We start from the raw sequence: 15,644 nt of genomic DNA on the forward strand, positions 1-15,644 counted from the left end.
GTTTTTGCCAGAGCCCAGTTGGGGGCCCATTTAATTTTTTTTCTCTCTTGGGCGGTTTGAAGCCCTCACGTTTTTGGTGTATTTGAGACCTTTATTTCTCTTTTCTTTATTTTCTCTCTTCTTTCTTTTTTGGGCTTGTCAAAGGCCCAAATTATTATTATCATCATCATCACTACTACTACTATTATTAAATATCATTATTATCATTTTTTACAAATAAACAAGATTAAAAAACAATATATAAACATGAAGTGAAATGAAAAAAAGGAGGCTTTTCATTATTTTTCTTCTTAAAAAAAAGGTAAAAAAAAAACACAACAACTACAAGCATTCTATTTTTTTTCTTTTCTTTATCTTTTTTTTTTGCCAGAGACATGTCATGAGGGATCGGATTTTGGGTTCCAATGAAGGGGACGTCATCAGATCGTCGGTCCTCCGCCCCTAAGAGCCCCCCAAAATCCCCTTTTTTCCCTCCCCTTTCTAAAATAAAGGTTTCTTTTTTTTAAAAAAAAAAGGACTTGATTTTGGAAAAAGTTTTGACTTTTTTTTAAAAGGGAAAGTTTAGATTTTAACAAATAAAAATCTTTTTTTTTTACTTATTTCAAAGGAAAGTTTAAAATGTTAAAACAAATTTTTTATTTTTTTTTCAACTATTTCAGAGTAAAAGCTTTAATCTTTAAGAAAATTAGTATTTTTTTTAAAAAAAGGAGAAAGTTTAGATTTTGAAAAATAAAAATCTGTTTTTTTGTCATTTTAAAGGAAAGTTTAAAATTTTTAAACAAAGTTTTAATTTTTTTTTCAACTATTTCAAAATAAAATCTTTAATCTTTAAGAAAAATAGTGTTTTTCTTAAAAAGGAAGAAAGTTTAGATTTTGAAAAATAAAAAATCTGTTTTTTTAAATCATTTTAAAGGAAAGTTTAAATTTTTAAAATAAAGTTTCGATTTTTTTTCAACTATTTCAAAGTAAAAAACTTTAATCATTAAGAAAAATAGTGTTTTTTTAAGGAGAAAGTTTAGATTTTGAAAAATAAAAATTCATTTTTGTTTTAGTCATTTTAAAGGAAACTTTAAAATTTTAAAACAAAGTTTTGATTTTTTTTCAACTATTTCAAAATAAAAGTTTTAATCTTTAAGAAAAATAGTGTTTTTTTTAAGGGAGAAAGTTTAGATTTTAAAAAAATAAAAAATTGTTTCTTTAAGCCATTTTAAAGAAAAGTTTAAACTTTTAAAATAAAATTTTGATTTTTTTAACTATTTCGAAATAAGTTTTTGATTTTTAAGAAAATTAATGATTTTTTTCTAAGGAAAACTTTGATTTTATAAAAAAAAAATTGCCACCGTATGCTACGGCTCTAGCACCGGAGGCCAGAGAGTCGTTGGGCTCTCCGGTGGTGGAGACATGACCAACATAGAAGTTAGAAGAGAAAGAGAAAAATTTAAAAAAAAAACAATGAGGTTAAAATGAAAGAATGACTCGTTTATTTTTTTTCATTTATAGGTGCCAAAAATGAATAATTTATTCTCACCCCCTTACTTTTTAAATTTACAAAAAATACCCCATTTTTTATAGCACCGCCCTCGCTCTCTGACCTATTTACACCCGTAACCCTTTTATTTATTTAAACATTTGATTTAATCCGAAATTTAAAAATTAAAAGCAAATTAATTGCTACATCAGTCCTCTGTCTTCCACATTTTTTATCTTTTAGTCCTAAAATCAAGTTATTTCATTTTGTTTCCATCTTTAATAAATAATTTACACTTCTATCTCCCATTTCACTTGCATTTATACATTATATATTTAATGTTAATTATGCACTTTATTTTAATGTTTTATATTTATTCACACTTGTATAATTTTTATTTATTCTTATTTCGTTTTTATTTATTTTAATTTATGTTTATATTTTTTTTACACATTCCCCTTACATACATTTTAATATCATTTATTTAAGTTACTTTGATTCTTTTATTGTATTATGAAGAAGGTATATTATTGTTGTTGTTATTATTATTATTATTATTATCATCATGATGTTAAGGTCTTATTTATTTCATTTATTTAATTTTTCTTTTTATTATTGTTATTTTGAAAGAATTTTAACTTTTCATTAACTTTAGCCAATTTAATTAATTTTCCTATTTTATTACTATTCGTTTTAAAAGATGGAACTTTAGGTCATTTTTCCATCCTATAATTGTTGACATGAAGTTAATTAAGTATGTGTTATATTTTAATGAAACCATAAGGTTTTTACATTTGGACTTAGGTTAGTCCTTAAGATCTTACCTACCACTTACCTTAGAAAAATTATAAATAATATGTAAGATCTTTTTTTAGGGTTTTGAATTAGTTTTAAATATCGTATAGGATTAGAATCTTAAGTTAATATGTAAATATTTTTAGGACTTTATTCAAGATTAAAACTAAAGATTTTTGTAAGTGAATTGTAAATCATGAGTAGGTCTTTCTAAGTATTTTATTTTAGAAGCTTTTTAAGAAAGCTAATAAATGTTATTTAAGATTTATTATTTTACGATTTTGACGAACTTATTAGATCAAGAATTTTCAAGTAAGATAAATTATAAACCCAACATAGGATGCTTTCGTAAGATCTTGATAGGTTCAACATTATTAATTAAATCTTTGTTAAAAATAATAATAATAATAATAAAAGATTGAATAAGTTGTAGATATATTTTAATATTTCTCTTAATTCATTGGTAATTTCTAGTTTTTTTTTTAGAATTCTAAAATAGAATTAATTTTAGGAATTGAAGGTATTTTACTAAAATTATTTAGGTATCCTTTAGGGTTCCCGTTAAAAGTAAAAATCTATAATTTAAGTTTCAAATTAGATAAGTTTGGTGAACACATCTTAATCGAGCTACAAGTAAACTGAAGGCGTTTCCTTTAGAGATTTTATTTAAGATTTCCATAAGATTTTAGCTTAGATTAAGACATTACTATTCTTAAATAAAAAATCTAGCTCTTAAGACCCCGTAGGACTATCCTCGAATAGGCATTGTGGGGGTGCTATAACCTTCCCCACACGTAACCATACTCCCGAACTCGAAATTTGGTGATGAGATCGAGTCTAAATTTTTAGAATTTTTCCGTAGTATTAATTCTAGATTTTTAGATGATAGGTGGCACTACACCAATACAGGATTTTAGTAGCATTTTTTTAGGTTTTAGCGCCGCAAATTCTCCCACAAATGCCGCTATAGATCATGACATTTACCGGCGCTTTTACCACAAATGCCACTAAAGATTATGACCTTTAGCGGCGTTTAAATAAAAATGCCGCTAAATGCCGTGTTCTTTAGCGACGCATTTATAACAAACGTCGCTAAAGAACATGACCTTTAATGACACTTTACTAACAATCGCCGTTAAATAACATGACCTTTAGCAACGCTTTTTATCACAAACGTTAACTTTTAGAAACATTTAAAAATATTAAATATTAAAATTAAACATTATTAATATCAAAAATTAATTAGTATTAAATATATACTTTTAGTCAAAAAGATAGTATTTACTCATATAATAAATTAATATTTTTTAGTCAAAATATTGAACAATCATGTTAATATTGAAATAGCAAAATTACAAGTTCAAATAGTGCAACTAATTGATTGCAAAAAAAAATGCACAAGTTCAATATGTACAGTAATAAACTTGAAAATTTATAGACTAAATTGGAAATTCAAAAACCCTTTGAAATTAGACTAAAATAGGTTTACTACATCCACTGTTTACTACATGGGTTTATTGCTTCTATAAACTCAAATTAGACATTGTTGAGGAAATATAACACATTCTGATAAAGTAACAGGCTAATTGATATTTTACTTCTGAGTAGTGACTTAATTGATTTAATTCACTCACTGCCACTGAAGGTGGTCTCTCCTCTTCAACAGGTCTTTCAAGCAAGAACCTACCTCTGAGTAGTGACTGCAAAATTAAGATAAGAGTGCTGCTAGTTTGGCATGGCAACATGTGAAAACAAAAGGATTTTCATAGAGCAAAACCATATATATATATTAACATCAATCATCAAGACATGTGATCACACAACAGTCCAGAAGTGATTTATAAGAGCTAATTCCATCATCGGCATACTTTTAATATCTTACTTTCATAAAAAATTAAAATATTTTCTAAAAACATACGAATGATGTTACTTTCAGTCTTAACCATTATATAGCAAGTATTATCCTTCTACAAAGAAATAAAAGGTTAACCTCCTCTAGTTTCCAAATGTGAGAGTTAGGTACAATATCACGCAAGGGCTGGAAGTATACATTACCTCTAGGGGTAGACAAATCTAAATGTTTATTTGATTTAGGACTTGATATACCATATCAAGGGTTGAAAGCATATAGTACCTATCAGGATATCTCCCATTAATCCTAATCGAATGCTCCAACTCAAGAATAAGTTGCTCCAACATGTCTGCCTGTATAAGTGCAAACAGGGCAGGAAATCAGTCCTAATTAAATCAAGCTCTGAACCAGTTGCAAGCAGTTAAGGAGAATTCATGCTTAGACACTTGATTCTATGTTCAGAATAAATGCATGCATGCAAACATACCTTGCCAGGGTGATCATACAAAGGAGAAAGATCTGAGAATAAAGATGGAACCCCCTGGGAGCACAGAGAAAATATATCATTGTTTTACCCCAGAAAATATAACCAGTAAAACTAGCACCATAAAAATTTATACATCATTTGCATATATACCTTCGTTAGAAGAGGCTTAATATAACTAACTGCAGCTTCACAGAACTTGTCTCCTTGCAGAAAATCAATCGGTATCCTCTATATTTTGAGAAAACAAAATTCCAATATAAGTCTTGGAAAATTCATCATACATCATAAAGAAAATAGGCATTCATTGACAATGATGCACACAGTAACAGCAATAAGTACAATTCTCATGAGTGAGTATATAACAAAAAGGAGTATGGGATGAAAACAATTTAATTGTCCTTACTACAAGAATCAAAATTCTAAAATCCCTACAGCTAGAAACTTTATTTCAACTATGCAGTAACCTGGTCTCTTTTCAACTCATGGTCAAGTACCCACCCAAAAGGTTGATTTAGGATAATATATTGCAGCTTAACAGAAAGAATGAGGCAAAGATAGTCGTTAGTAAAAGTTGGAGCATATGAAAGTAGAACTTTAACCACCTAAAGTTCTTACTGTTTGTCACATCAAAATAATTTAAGAATATTACAGGTCATTTATGAATTAGATTCTTCTCATCATATCAGTTCTTATTCAAGCCTTCAAGGTTAAAAAATACATACAAGTAAATATAGCTGCTGCTCCTCTCTAAGAAAGAGGTGAAAAGCTCCTCAGAAAAGCAAGGTTTTTGTTCAAATTCTTAGTGTCATTCTATATATATGCAAAGAGAAAGCACGAGAGAGAGAAGCAACCTAGAGCACTATATCAGGAACAGAAAATCCAAAGGTACAATTTGGAACTGTAAAATAAAAAGATGTAAAAATTTAATTGAATGAATATGATTAACAGCTAGGACACAATATAGCATCTGATATTAGCATATTCGCCACTGGAAAGATTTTGCAATACACGTATATCATAACCATCCATATCAATGAAAATAGGAACATGACTACAAATTTTAGCTGCGTATATCAAGCAAAAGAAGAGAAGAATTAGACAAAAACTAAAGCTACAAAAGATGGTTTTGCTTTGTCCCATGTTATTTGCACATTAACACCTATAAGAATAAAAGCAATCCAGATTTAACCCAGAAGATAGAGTTTTTACATCTTCATAGTAACAAATGAGAAGTAACCCAGAAGATAGAGTTGTGCAGTTTTTACACTATGTAATTCTGATTTGATCAATATGTATACACTATGTATAAATCAATATGTATAAATCATAAACAAGGATCTAAATAAACAGATAAAATTAATGATGAACATAGCTCCATTGCAACACACGAAACAAACATATATACATGCAAGCATACACCCAAGAATCAAGTGACACCCATTCAACCTTTGACGCATATGCCTCTGACAATCAGCTGATGACAGTAGACAGACTGCAATGAATCAGTCATTTTAGAAAGTCCTACTATAAGCCAGCAACAACAGTGATATGGAAAAACAAATTCACTTGTGAAAGACTGTACTGATTTTTTTTTAACATAAAACTGTACTGATGTTAGAAAGAGGTTAATGCCTGAATGGTATAAAATGCATGAACATTACCATAATATGAGCAAGACTTGGTTAAGCATGCATCTCAACTAAAGTTGCAGGATTGCAATGAAAAGAGGAAAAAAGATGTTCGTCAAAACCCAGGCATGAACTGAAAAAAAAGACTAAGTTATAAAATAAAACAAAAGAATCAAAATAACAATGCAAGCTTTGGGTTATGTCATTAGGCAGAAAACTAAGAAAAATTGAGCAATACCATGCTAATACAACAGTAATAATATCAACATCTTTCATATTTAACAAAATTAAAGCAATTAACAACAATGTAACACTAATTCAAAAGTTAATTCTGAACTCTAAAATCGAAAATAATTACCCTGGTTTCGAAGATGACGACGCTGCAGAGCTATCTTCTTTGGTCTAAAAAAAATCAAAAAACAATTAAATTAGTAACATCATAGGAAATGACACCAAGAATTTTCAAAACATAGAAAACGAAGAGACAGAGAGAGCGAAATAAAAAGGAAAAATTACCGCAACTGCATTGGCAATAAATTGTTGAGCCCTTCGACCTTCAGGGTTCAAATCCAAGTTCATGGTTCATCAGATCTGACTACCACAAAGCTCGGCGCTTTCCTGAACCAAAACAGTATTCAAAAATAATTTTTTTTAAAAAAAATCTGAAATGAAATGAAATGAAAAATAAAAAATGAAAAAAGAAAAAAGAACACTGAACCGGAGATACGAGGAGAAAAAAGAAAATTTTTGGAATCGAAAGATCGCCTTAAATCCCGACCCTTAAATCATAATTTCTAATTCATAATTCCTAAATTCATATATAATCCCCAAACCTTAAAATAGTAATTTCTAAACTCGTTTTAAATCTTAAATTAACTATATACCGTAAATCATATTAACCCTAAACTATAATGATAATTAATTAAATATTTTAAAATTAATACTATCTTATCTTTTTCAATTATATATGAAATTATTTAATATATAAATTAAAAAAACAATCAGTAATGTACCCAACAAATTTTAAAATTATTTTAAATAATAGTATTTTAATTTTTTTCATTTTTAACAAATATTTTTCTATGTTTTTACTTTTAAATTTTTTCTACGTGTCATTATTTTTTTTCCAAAGAATATAAATATTCAATTAAAAATAAATTATATTTTAATTAATATAAATAAACTAGTTAAAACAGATAAAATATTTTTTGCGGCGTTTTTAAAATAAGCACCGCTAATGCTCGATCTATAGCGGCGTTTTTCAAAAAGCACCGCTAATACCACCAAAGCTCAACATAAAACGATGGCGATGTGCTTAATTTTTTTGCGGCGCTTTTCAAAAAACGCTGCTAATGCTTGATCTATAGCGACGTTTTCCAAAAAGCGCCACTAATGCTTGATCTATAGCGGCATTTTTTAGAAAGCGTCGCTAATGCCACCAAAGCTTAACATAAAACGATGGCGTTGTGCTTAATTTTTTTGCGGCGTTTTTCAAGAAGCGCCGCTAAAGGTCGAGTATTAGCGGCATTTTTCAAAAAGCACTGCTAATGCCACCGAAGCTCAACATAAAACGATGGCGTTGTACTTAATTTTTTTGCGGCATTTTTCAAAAAGCGCCGCTAATGCTCGATCTATAGCGGGGCTTTTTGAAAAATGCCGCTAATGCTCGATCTATAGTGGCGTTTTTCAAAAAGCGCCGCTAATGTGAGATCTACAGTGGCGTTTTTATCCAAACGCCGCTAAAAGTGTTGCTAAAAACCTGTTTTGCTATAGTGTGGCTAACCAACCTAGCCCTAATTAATTAATAGCGACTCTACGTAATTTAGTCCCTTTGTGTCTAGCTTTGCTTACTAAGCCCGCCTACTCTTATGTAGGCAACGTTATGACAATTATAATCAAGTTTTTATGGATTTATTATATAAGAAAGAGATTAAAAAATTTTCAATAAAAATACAACTTAATTTATATATGAGAAAGAATTTTCGTAATTTCAAAATTAGATTAATATACAATTGATCTATAATGCCAATAACATTTAAAATAGGTATAAATTATTTTTAAAATTCGATTATTGAATCCAAATCCACCTTATATATATATATATATTAAAATACATTTATGCATAAGAAAACCCAAAAAATATTCCTCATCTTTTGAAGTTGTTATGCAAAGATACAGTCGTGGAGAAACTAGTGGCAGTAATGAAAGTGCATGGGATCCATAGGTCAACAGCTACTTAGAGGGTTCTTGGTTGCCTTTACAAGAAAGATGTCGAGTTTTAGTTTGTTCTTGTAAACCTGGGAGTTGCTGAGCATAAATCCCAATACTTCCTTTCCCCCAATGTAAGTATCTATTTAAAAAAAACATTTATTACAAGACAAATGATTTAGCTTCTGTGTTTTTTCCAGCCATTTGGTCAGGTTCCAGCTTTTGAATAAGAGGACTTGAAGCTCTTTGGTAAAGTTTTTCCTTTTTATAATAGCAAAAACCCTTGTTGCCGGGCTTTAACAAGACTATGGCAGTCCTTGAATTGTGGAAGAGAGTTGAAGCTCACCAGTTTAACCCTCCATTGACTAAGCTAGTCTTTGAGCTACGTTACAAGCCCCATTTTGGGATGACCATTTATGGAAGAAAATGAAGCTAAGCTTGCTGAAGTTTTAGATGTGTACGAGGCTCATTTGGCTGAGTCCAAGTACTTGGCTTGTGACCACTTCACCTTGGTCGATTTGCATCACCTCCCTAATGTTCAGTACTTGTTGGGGGAGCTCGACCAAGAAGCTGTTTGATTCGAGGCCACATGTGAGCACTTGCGTGGCTGATATCACTTCAAGGCTAGCTTAGAGCAAGGTCCTGGGTATGCTGAAACAGTAAACACTTGAGGTACAATAATTAGTATTGAACGAATAAAGGTAGGGGTGTAAACATTTGCAATTAGGTTTCAATGTTTATGTCTCGTTTGTTGAAATTAGAAGTATATGTTCCGTTTTGGTTCTAGACATACTAATCTTTTACATTTCATTCCAAACATAAATGGAAACCACATAGTATATGTTTCATTTTGGTTCAAGTTCCAGCCTAACCTACCTATACCGTCATATTTGGTCTATTCCGCTTGTTCTGATCGAAAAATGTAATACCAACCAAACTTAAAAGCTGGAAATTTATGAGCAAGAAAAAAAGAAGCAATTGCTAGAAGGGAGGGAAAAAAATGAAGAATAAAAAGAAAAATAAAATAAAATAAAGAGAATAAAAAAATTGTTAGAACCTCAAAAATCGAGGGAAAAAAGCTTACTTACAAAATATTGAAAATAAAAAAAGTGGGTAAAAGATTCAAATTTGTATTATGGTTCAAGAGTCTACTGATAGCACATTTTCTCTATTTACTGATAGCACAGTTTCAACTTTTTCTAGGGTTTTGGGTGGCTTGAGTTTCACAAATCTCGATTTGGGGTGGAATTTTCATAGACAATGGAAGAAGATTTGGGAAATCTTAACATATCATATGACGAAGAGGAGATTCTAGAAGGGAAAAAGGACAAAGAAGAGTGTGAAGAGGAGTATAAATTATGTTTGGTAGGGAAGGTTTTGACAGATAGTGTGGTTCACTTTCCATTCATGAGAAGAACCTTAGCAGAATTGTGGCATCGGGTGGGTGGAATATACATTACAAACATTGGGGAGAAGTGAAGTTTATTAAGTTCTACCATGAAATCGACATAAAAAGGGCTCTTAGGGGTACAACTTGGTTTTTTAATAGGCATCTGATTTTATTTCATTGGTTAGAAAGAGGGGAAGAACCATTGCAAGTTCCACTTTACTTTATGGAATTTTGGTTGTAGATTCACAATTTCCTAGGGGGATTTATGTTTGAGTGAATGGCATGTTAGTTGGGTGATTTTATTGGAAAATTTGTAGAATATGATGCAACATCGGTAACTAGGGGAATTAAAAAGTATATGAGAGTGAGAATGAAGTTGGATGTTCGGAAGCCCCTAAAGAGGAAAAAGAGAATAGCAGTCAGACAAGACAATTCAACGTATGCTCTCTTCCACTATGAAAAAAATTAAGCTTTTCTACTTCCTTTGTACAAAAATAGGGCATTGGGAAGGTTTCTGTCCAATTAGGTTAAAATTGGAACTGCACGAAGTAGCCTTTGGATGAGACTTATCATTAATAGCACCACCAAGGACGACACATGTGTAGGATTGTAAATGGTTGAAAGAAGACAAAACGAGAACCAAATCAGTGGTGGTGGAGATGGAAGGAGGTATTAGGGAAAAGCGGGCTGATGTTATACAAAATCCCAGTATGAATAGATGATGAAAAGGGATGAAGGTAGCATGGCAGGAAGGGACGAATTATGGAGGGGAAGATGTAGGGCATATAGAGCTAGGATCTGACATGGAGGAATGTCCTGTTGGAATGGTAGACAGCAAGAAAAAAGAAAGAATGTAAATGGCAAATTCAAGTGTTTCCCATAAAAAGGATCCAAAGGATTCGAAAGTTTCTTATGAGATATTGGCAGTTGCTGTTAAGCATACTGACCGGACACAATAAAAATATTAAGCTAGAATATCTGTGGACTGAGGCATCCATGGGCTGTTAAACGTCTTAGGTATAAAGTGAGACATGTTCAGGCCTAGTTATGTTTTTTTATAAAAACAAAGGTTAGTGCAAGAAGGATGAAACGAACTCGGAGGAAGTGTGGTTTGTTGAATGGTATAAATGTAGATGCCATGAGCTCAAGAGGTGGATTATCCTTGGGTTGGAAAAGAGATTGCAAGGTTCAATTAAGAAGTTGTTCATCTTAGCACATCAATGTCAAGATTGGCAAAGAAGAGGGTATGATAAATTGGAGACTCACTAGGTTTTATGGGTCACTAGAGGAATGTCGTAGAAGGGATTCATGGAATTTTCTATGACAACTAAACAAAAAAAACAACCTGCCTTGGCATGTGGTAGGGGATTTTAATGAAATTTTATATTCATTTGAAAAGAAAAAGGAATGTAGTCAAGATAAGAATCAAATGATGGATTTTTGTCAAGTCTTGGATGAATGCGACCTCAATGATTTAAGATTCTCGAGGTAGTGGTTTACTTGGGAAAGTGGTAGGCTCGCAAAAAATAACATAAATGAGAGATTGGATAGAGGGGTGGCAAATCTTGAATGGTGGGCTATATTTCCAGGTTTTAGTGTATAGCATCTCAATTACGCTATGTTCGATCATTGCCCAATCTTGGTAGAAACAATTGATGGAAAAAATGAAGCAACAAGGAAGAGAACAAGCTAAGTTCCTTTTTTATGCAAATTAGATAGTAGAAGAAGGTTTTAACAGTGAGGTAAGAAAGTGGTGGGAAGCAAATAAGATAGATGTTCCTACCAAGTTGGTAGAGATGGGTTAAAAATTGAATAATTCGGCAAAGGCAAATTATTTGGACAAAAAATGTCAAATGACCTTATTGAACGCAAGATTATATGAGTTAAATGCAAGTATTCTAGATGACGATAATTTGGCCAAACTAGCAGAGATAAACTTTTGTTAAACTTAGAAGCGGACAATGAAGAGATATTTTGGGAGCAACGTGCAAGAGTAAATTGGTTGATATTTGGAGATTGGAACACATTTTATTTTCATAGTTTTGCATCCTCTCGAAAGAAAAAGAACACAATTAGGGGGCTACAAAATAAGGCTGGTGATTGGATTGGAAAAGAGAAGGTTGTAGCAAAAATTGTAACAGAATATTTTAAAGAGCTATTCACATCTACAACTGTAGAAGATAATAATCATGTATTAATATTCTAAATAGTAAGCAGTTGAAAGAGAAAACGAGGAGCTGACAATTGAGTTTAAAGAGGTGGAGATCGTGGAAGTTGTTAAAAGTATGGCACCGATGAAAGCATCTGGAAAGGATGGCTTCCCGGTGTTATTCTTCCAAAGGTACTGACATATAATAGGGGAAGAGGTATCCAAACATTGTGTTAATATTCTAAGTAGTAAGCAGGGGTTGGAAAAAATCAATCATACAAACATTGTTCTCATTCCGAAAGTTAATTCCCCAAGAAGCATGGCCCAATTCTATCCAATAAATCTATTTTATGTGCTTTATAAAATAATTTCTAAGGTGGTGGTCAATAGATTCAGGAAAGTTTTCGATGAAAGTATTGATGAGACTCAATGGGTGTTTGTACCAGGAAGACAAATCACAGACAATATTCTTATAGCATATGAGGTATTGCACTCATTCAAAAGGAAAAAGTTCGGATCTAAGGGCTCTTTCGCGCTGAAATTGGATATGAGTAAAACTTATGATAGAGAAGAGTGGGGATTCTTGGAAAAATGATGGCTAGGATGGGTTTATGCAATAAATAGATTTCTCTAGTGATAAATTGTGTATCTACGGTGCCGTGTTCTGTGATTTTTAATGGAGATCAAGGAAAAGTTTTTGGACCTACTTGAGGTCTGCAGCAGGGAGACCCGTTAAGTTCGTATTTATTATTAATTTGTGCAGAAGGGTTTTCAAGTTTTCTTAGAGATGCTAGACTTGAGAGGATAATAAAAAGGGCAAGGTTAGGACGAAGTAGACTATCACTAACGCATTTATTCTTCACAGACGACAGTATTCTGTTTGGAGAGGCTACGATGGAAGGAGTAAATGCAATGAAATCTATTGTGCCATAATCACTATTATATTTTAGTGCAAATGTTTCCAACGAACAGAAGGAACAAGTAGGAGAAATACTCAGAGCATGCATCTCGAACAACCTAGAGAAATACCTTGGCTTGCCAACAATGGTGGGAAGAAAAGAGAAGGATGCATTCACTAATCTCATAGAGAGATTCATAAAAAGGATTGGGAGCTAAGGCACGCAACAATTATCAATCGGAGGGAATGAGGTATTTATTAAATCAATATTACAAGTTATTCCTATCTATGCAATGCAATGTTTTCTACTGCTAGTATCTGTATGCCATGAATTAGAAAGTATGATTGCAAGATTTTGGTGGCGAAATGCACATACAAGCAAAGGTATACATTGGTACCAATAGAGGGTGGCTTGTTGATCAAAGGGGATTAGGGGATTAGGATTTAAAGATTTAGCCAAGTTCAACATTACCTAACTTGTGAAACAAGGCTAAAGATTAATTTTGAGGCTGCCTGATTGTCTGCTAGCACATGTTATGAAAGCGAAATACTATCCAAACACAGACTTTATGAATGTAAATTTGGGCACTTACCCTTCTTATACCTGGTTTAGCATTTGGGCCTCAAGGAACCTTCTAGAGTAGGGTTGTGGATGGAGAGTAGGGAATGGAAAGAGTATTAACATCTGGAATGATAACTGGTTAACGAGCCCTGTTTAAGGAAGAGTAAGAGCATAGAGGATTAACATGAATTATTCAAATGTTGCAGATCTAATATAAGACAATTTGGCTACCGTGAAAGTAGAGGTAATTGAAAGATCATTTACTGACAAGGATGCACAAAGAAATTTGACCATTCCTCTATCTACTTGCGATAAAGTGGACTACCTAGTATGGAGGGGTGACAATACTGGGATCTACATAGTCAAGAGTGGGTACAAGTGGCTTGGGATAGCAGGAGTAAGTGGCATAGATGGCCCAAACAAGTTACAAAAAACTTTCTTTACAATAGTATGGAACTTAAACATTGCAAGCAAGATAAAAATTACAACATGAAGAATTGCAAATAATTACATTCCTACGTTATTTAATCTACAAAACAGAAGGATTGGAGTACAGAACCAATGTCCGGATTGTCGATATAATGAGGATACTATAGAGCATATCTTCCGCGACTACACCTTTTCTTAGCAAGTTCTACAAGGAATAGGAGTAACATACTCAACCACCAATGGACAACAAGATTGGAAAACATGGTTAGTAACACTACAGGAAATTAAGCTTTTAGTGGCATTTGGACTGAAAATGCCAGAAATGTTATACATTAGTGGCGCTAACCGAAAAATTTCATAAAGTAATAGTGGTGTTTATGAGAAAAACGCCGCTAAAGGTAAAGCAATAGCGGCGCTCATGAGAAAAATGCTGCAAAATATCCTTTTCTTTTTTAACTAAATGGCGTCGTTTTTGCTACCCTTAGTTTTATCCCCAAATTATTTTCCCGAAATCCCTTATTTTTTCCCCTAAAAATTTTCCCCAAATCCCTTAGATTTTCCCCAAACGTCTGCTGCATCACCGTCTACAATCCTCTGCTGCATCGCCGTCGACAGTCCTCTGCTACATCGTCGTGTAAGTTTTTATGTTTAAGGTTTAGTTTGTTTGTTAATTTGTTTTATCATCTTTCAAATCCTAACCCACAGCAACGCAGAAACATCTCTTCTGTATAAACACTTCACCAGAAACAGCAACCCAGAAAAGAGAAAAAAAAACAACAACCTAGGCGAGACAAACAACTTAGGTTCTGGTCAAAGCTTCTCAAGTTAGAGACTTCACTTTTTTTTCATGTATTATTTCGTGATCTTTTATACATATAATTTATATTATAAGCTTATTCATAGTTTTATCAGTATATCTATCTATTGTCAATGTTTTTGAAGATCTATTGGCCAGGCAGATGGTCAGTGATTGCAGGGAAATAGGTTATTAATGGATATGGAATTTTAGCCGTTCATTACTTTTATGTATGCATGTATGTATGTAGGCATGAAGGTATTGGATATTGATTTGCCTACAGTTAGTTTTAAGCATGTTATGTGTTTGAACAGAATCAATTCCAATGAACTTGGAAATATTGGTTTTACTGTATACCATTCTAGAGTCTATGGATCTTAAATCTAATTTCTTAATCTGATGAATCTAGGATAAAATTTAGAAATAAAGCTAAAAGAGGGGATTTGAAATTCAGTAGAAACCAAATTTCAACAAAAAAAATGTAAAAGGTATCTTGAAGCCTTATTATGGCATTCTTGTTGTAATGAATGGTAATTTAAATGTTGTCTGGAGTTATTAATATGTAAGTTCTAACATTGTATTTTGTTCTTTTGAAAGACTTGTACTTCTTTGTAATTGCTAAAAGGGTGGAGAAAGGAAAAAAGTATGTATGAAGCTATGCAGAATTAGAACCCCTTTGGAAATATATACAAGTGTTGCAACGCTTTTATTTAACCTCACAATTTGTTTTGAAAATTTTGATTAATTTTTAAAAGATTTAATTAAAACCTATAAAATTTTTTATAAAGGATGAAATTGAAATTTTGGGATGGGAATGAGTAGTAGCTGATAAAAAAAAGAAAAAAAATACAGTTTTATAAAATGAATAAGAGGGACAGAAGGCAGTGAATATTTGGAAGGGAGAGTAGTGATCAACTTGTGGGCTGACTTTTTCTTTTTATCAGAATTATGTAATCATGTTATGTGATAGCATCCTATCTTT

At 32.0% G+C, this 15,644-nt stretch overlaps 1 protein-coding gene, 1 long non-coding RNA gene and 1 pseudogene across 3 annotated transcripts; 2 read left to right on the forward strand and 1 right to left on the reverse strand.

The window, feature by feature from the left end:
• Nucleotides 1-3,707: 3,707 nt before the first annotated feature.
• Nucleotides 3,708-7,075, reverse strand: LOC107910195 (N-terminal acetyltransferase A complex auxiliary subunit NAA15). 2 transcript variants are annotated; one of them, XM_016837975.2, is made up of 8 exons: nucleotides 6,949-7,075; nucleotides 6,747-6,848; nucleotides 6,589-6,632; nucleotides 6,264-6,363; nucleotides 4,753-4,830; nucleotides 4,603-4,656; nucleotides 4,398-4,468; nucleotides 3,708-3,963 (listed from the first exon to the last, which is right to left on the reverse strand). In XM_016837975.2, exons 4-8 carry the CDS (start codon nucleotides 6,264-6,266, stop codon nucleotides 3,894-3,896), a joined length of 276 nt encoding a protein of 91 aa, XP_016693464.1. In that variant the 5' UTR covers nucleotides 6,267-6,363; nucleotides 6,589-6,632; nucleotides 6,747-6,848; nucleotides 6,949-7,075; the 3' UTR covers nucleotides 3,708-3,893. The 2 variants fall into 2 exon arrangements, 1 of the variants encoding a protein (XP_016693464.1); XR_001687536.2 differs by lacking the exon at nucleotides 6,264-6,363.
• A 702-nt stretch (nucleotides 7,076-7,777) lies between these two features.
• LOC121220346 (glutathione S-transferase F6-like) lies at nucleotides 7,778-9,385 on the forward strand (annotated as a pseudogene).
• A 4,685-nt stretch (nucleotides 9,386-14,070) lies between these two features.
• Nucleotides 14,071-15,016, forward strand: LOC107910189 (uncharacterized). Its single transcript, XR_001687526.2, has 2 exons — nucleotides 14,071-14,500; nucleotides 14,580-15,016. It is a non-coding gene; the product is annotated as an uncharacterized lncRNA (long non-coding RNA).
• Nucleotides 15,017-15,644: the final 628 nt, after the last annotated feature.

This window comes from Gossypium hirsutum, chromosome D08 (genome assembly GCF_007990345.1).
Source record: "Gossypium hirsutum isolate 1008001.06 chromosome D08, Gossypium_hirsutum_v2.1, whole genome shotgun sequence".
In the NCBI taxonomy this organism is placed as follows: domain Eukaryota; kingdom Viridiplantae; phylum Streptophyta; class Magnoliopsida; order Malvales; family Malvaceae; genus Gossypium; species Gossypium hirsutum.

What these genes read in the sequence shown, in the direction of transcription:
- LOC107910195 (XM_016837975.2), bottom strand. An exon ending in TGTATGATCACCCTGGCAAG is followed by an intron (nt 4,469 to 4,602) that starts GTATGTTTGCAT and finishes GCACTTATACAG; the next exon opens with GCAGACATGTTGGAGCAACT. An exon ending in AATGGGAGATATCCTGATAG is followed by an intron (nt 3,964 to 4,397) that starts GTACTATATGCT and finishes TTAATTTTGCAG; the next exon opens with TCACTACTCAGAGGTAGGTT.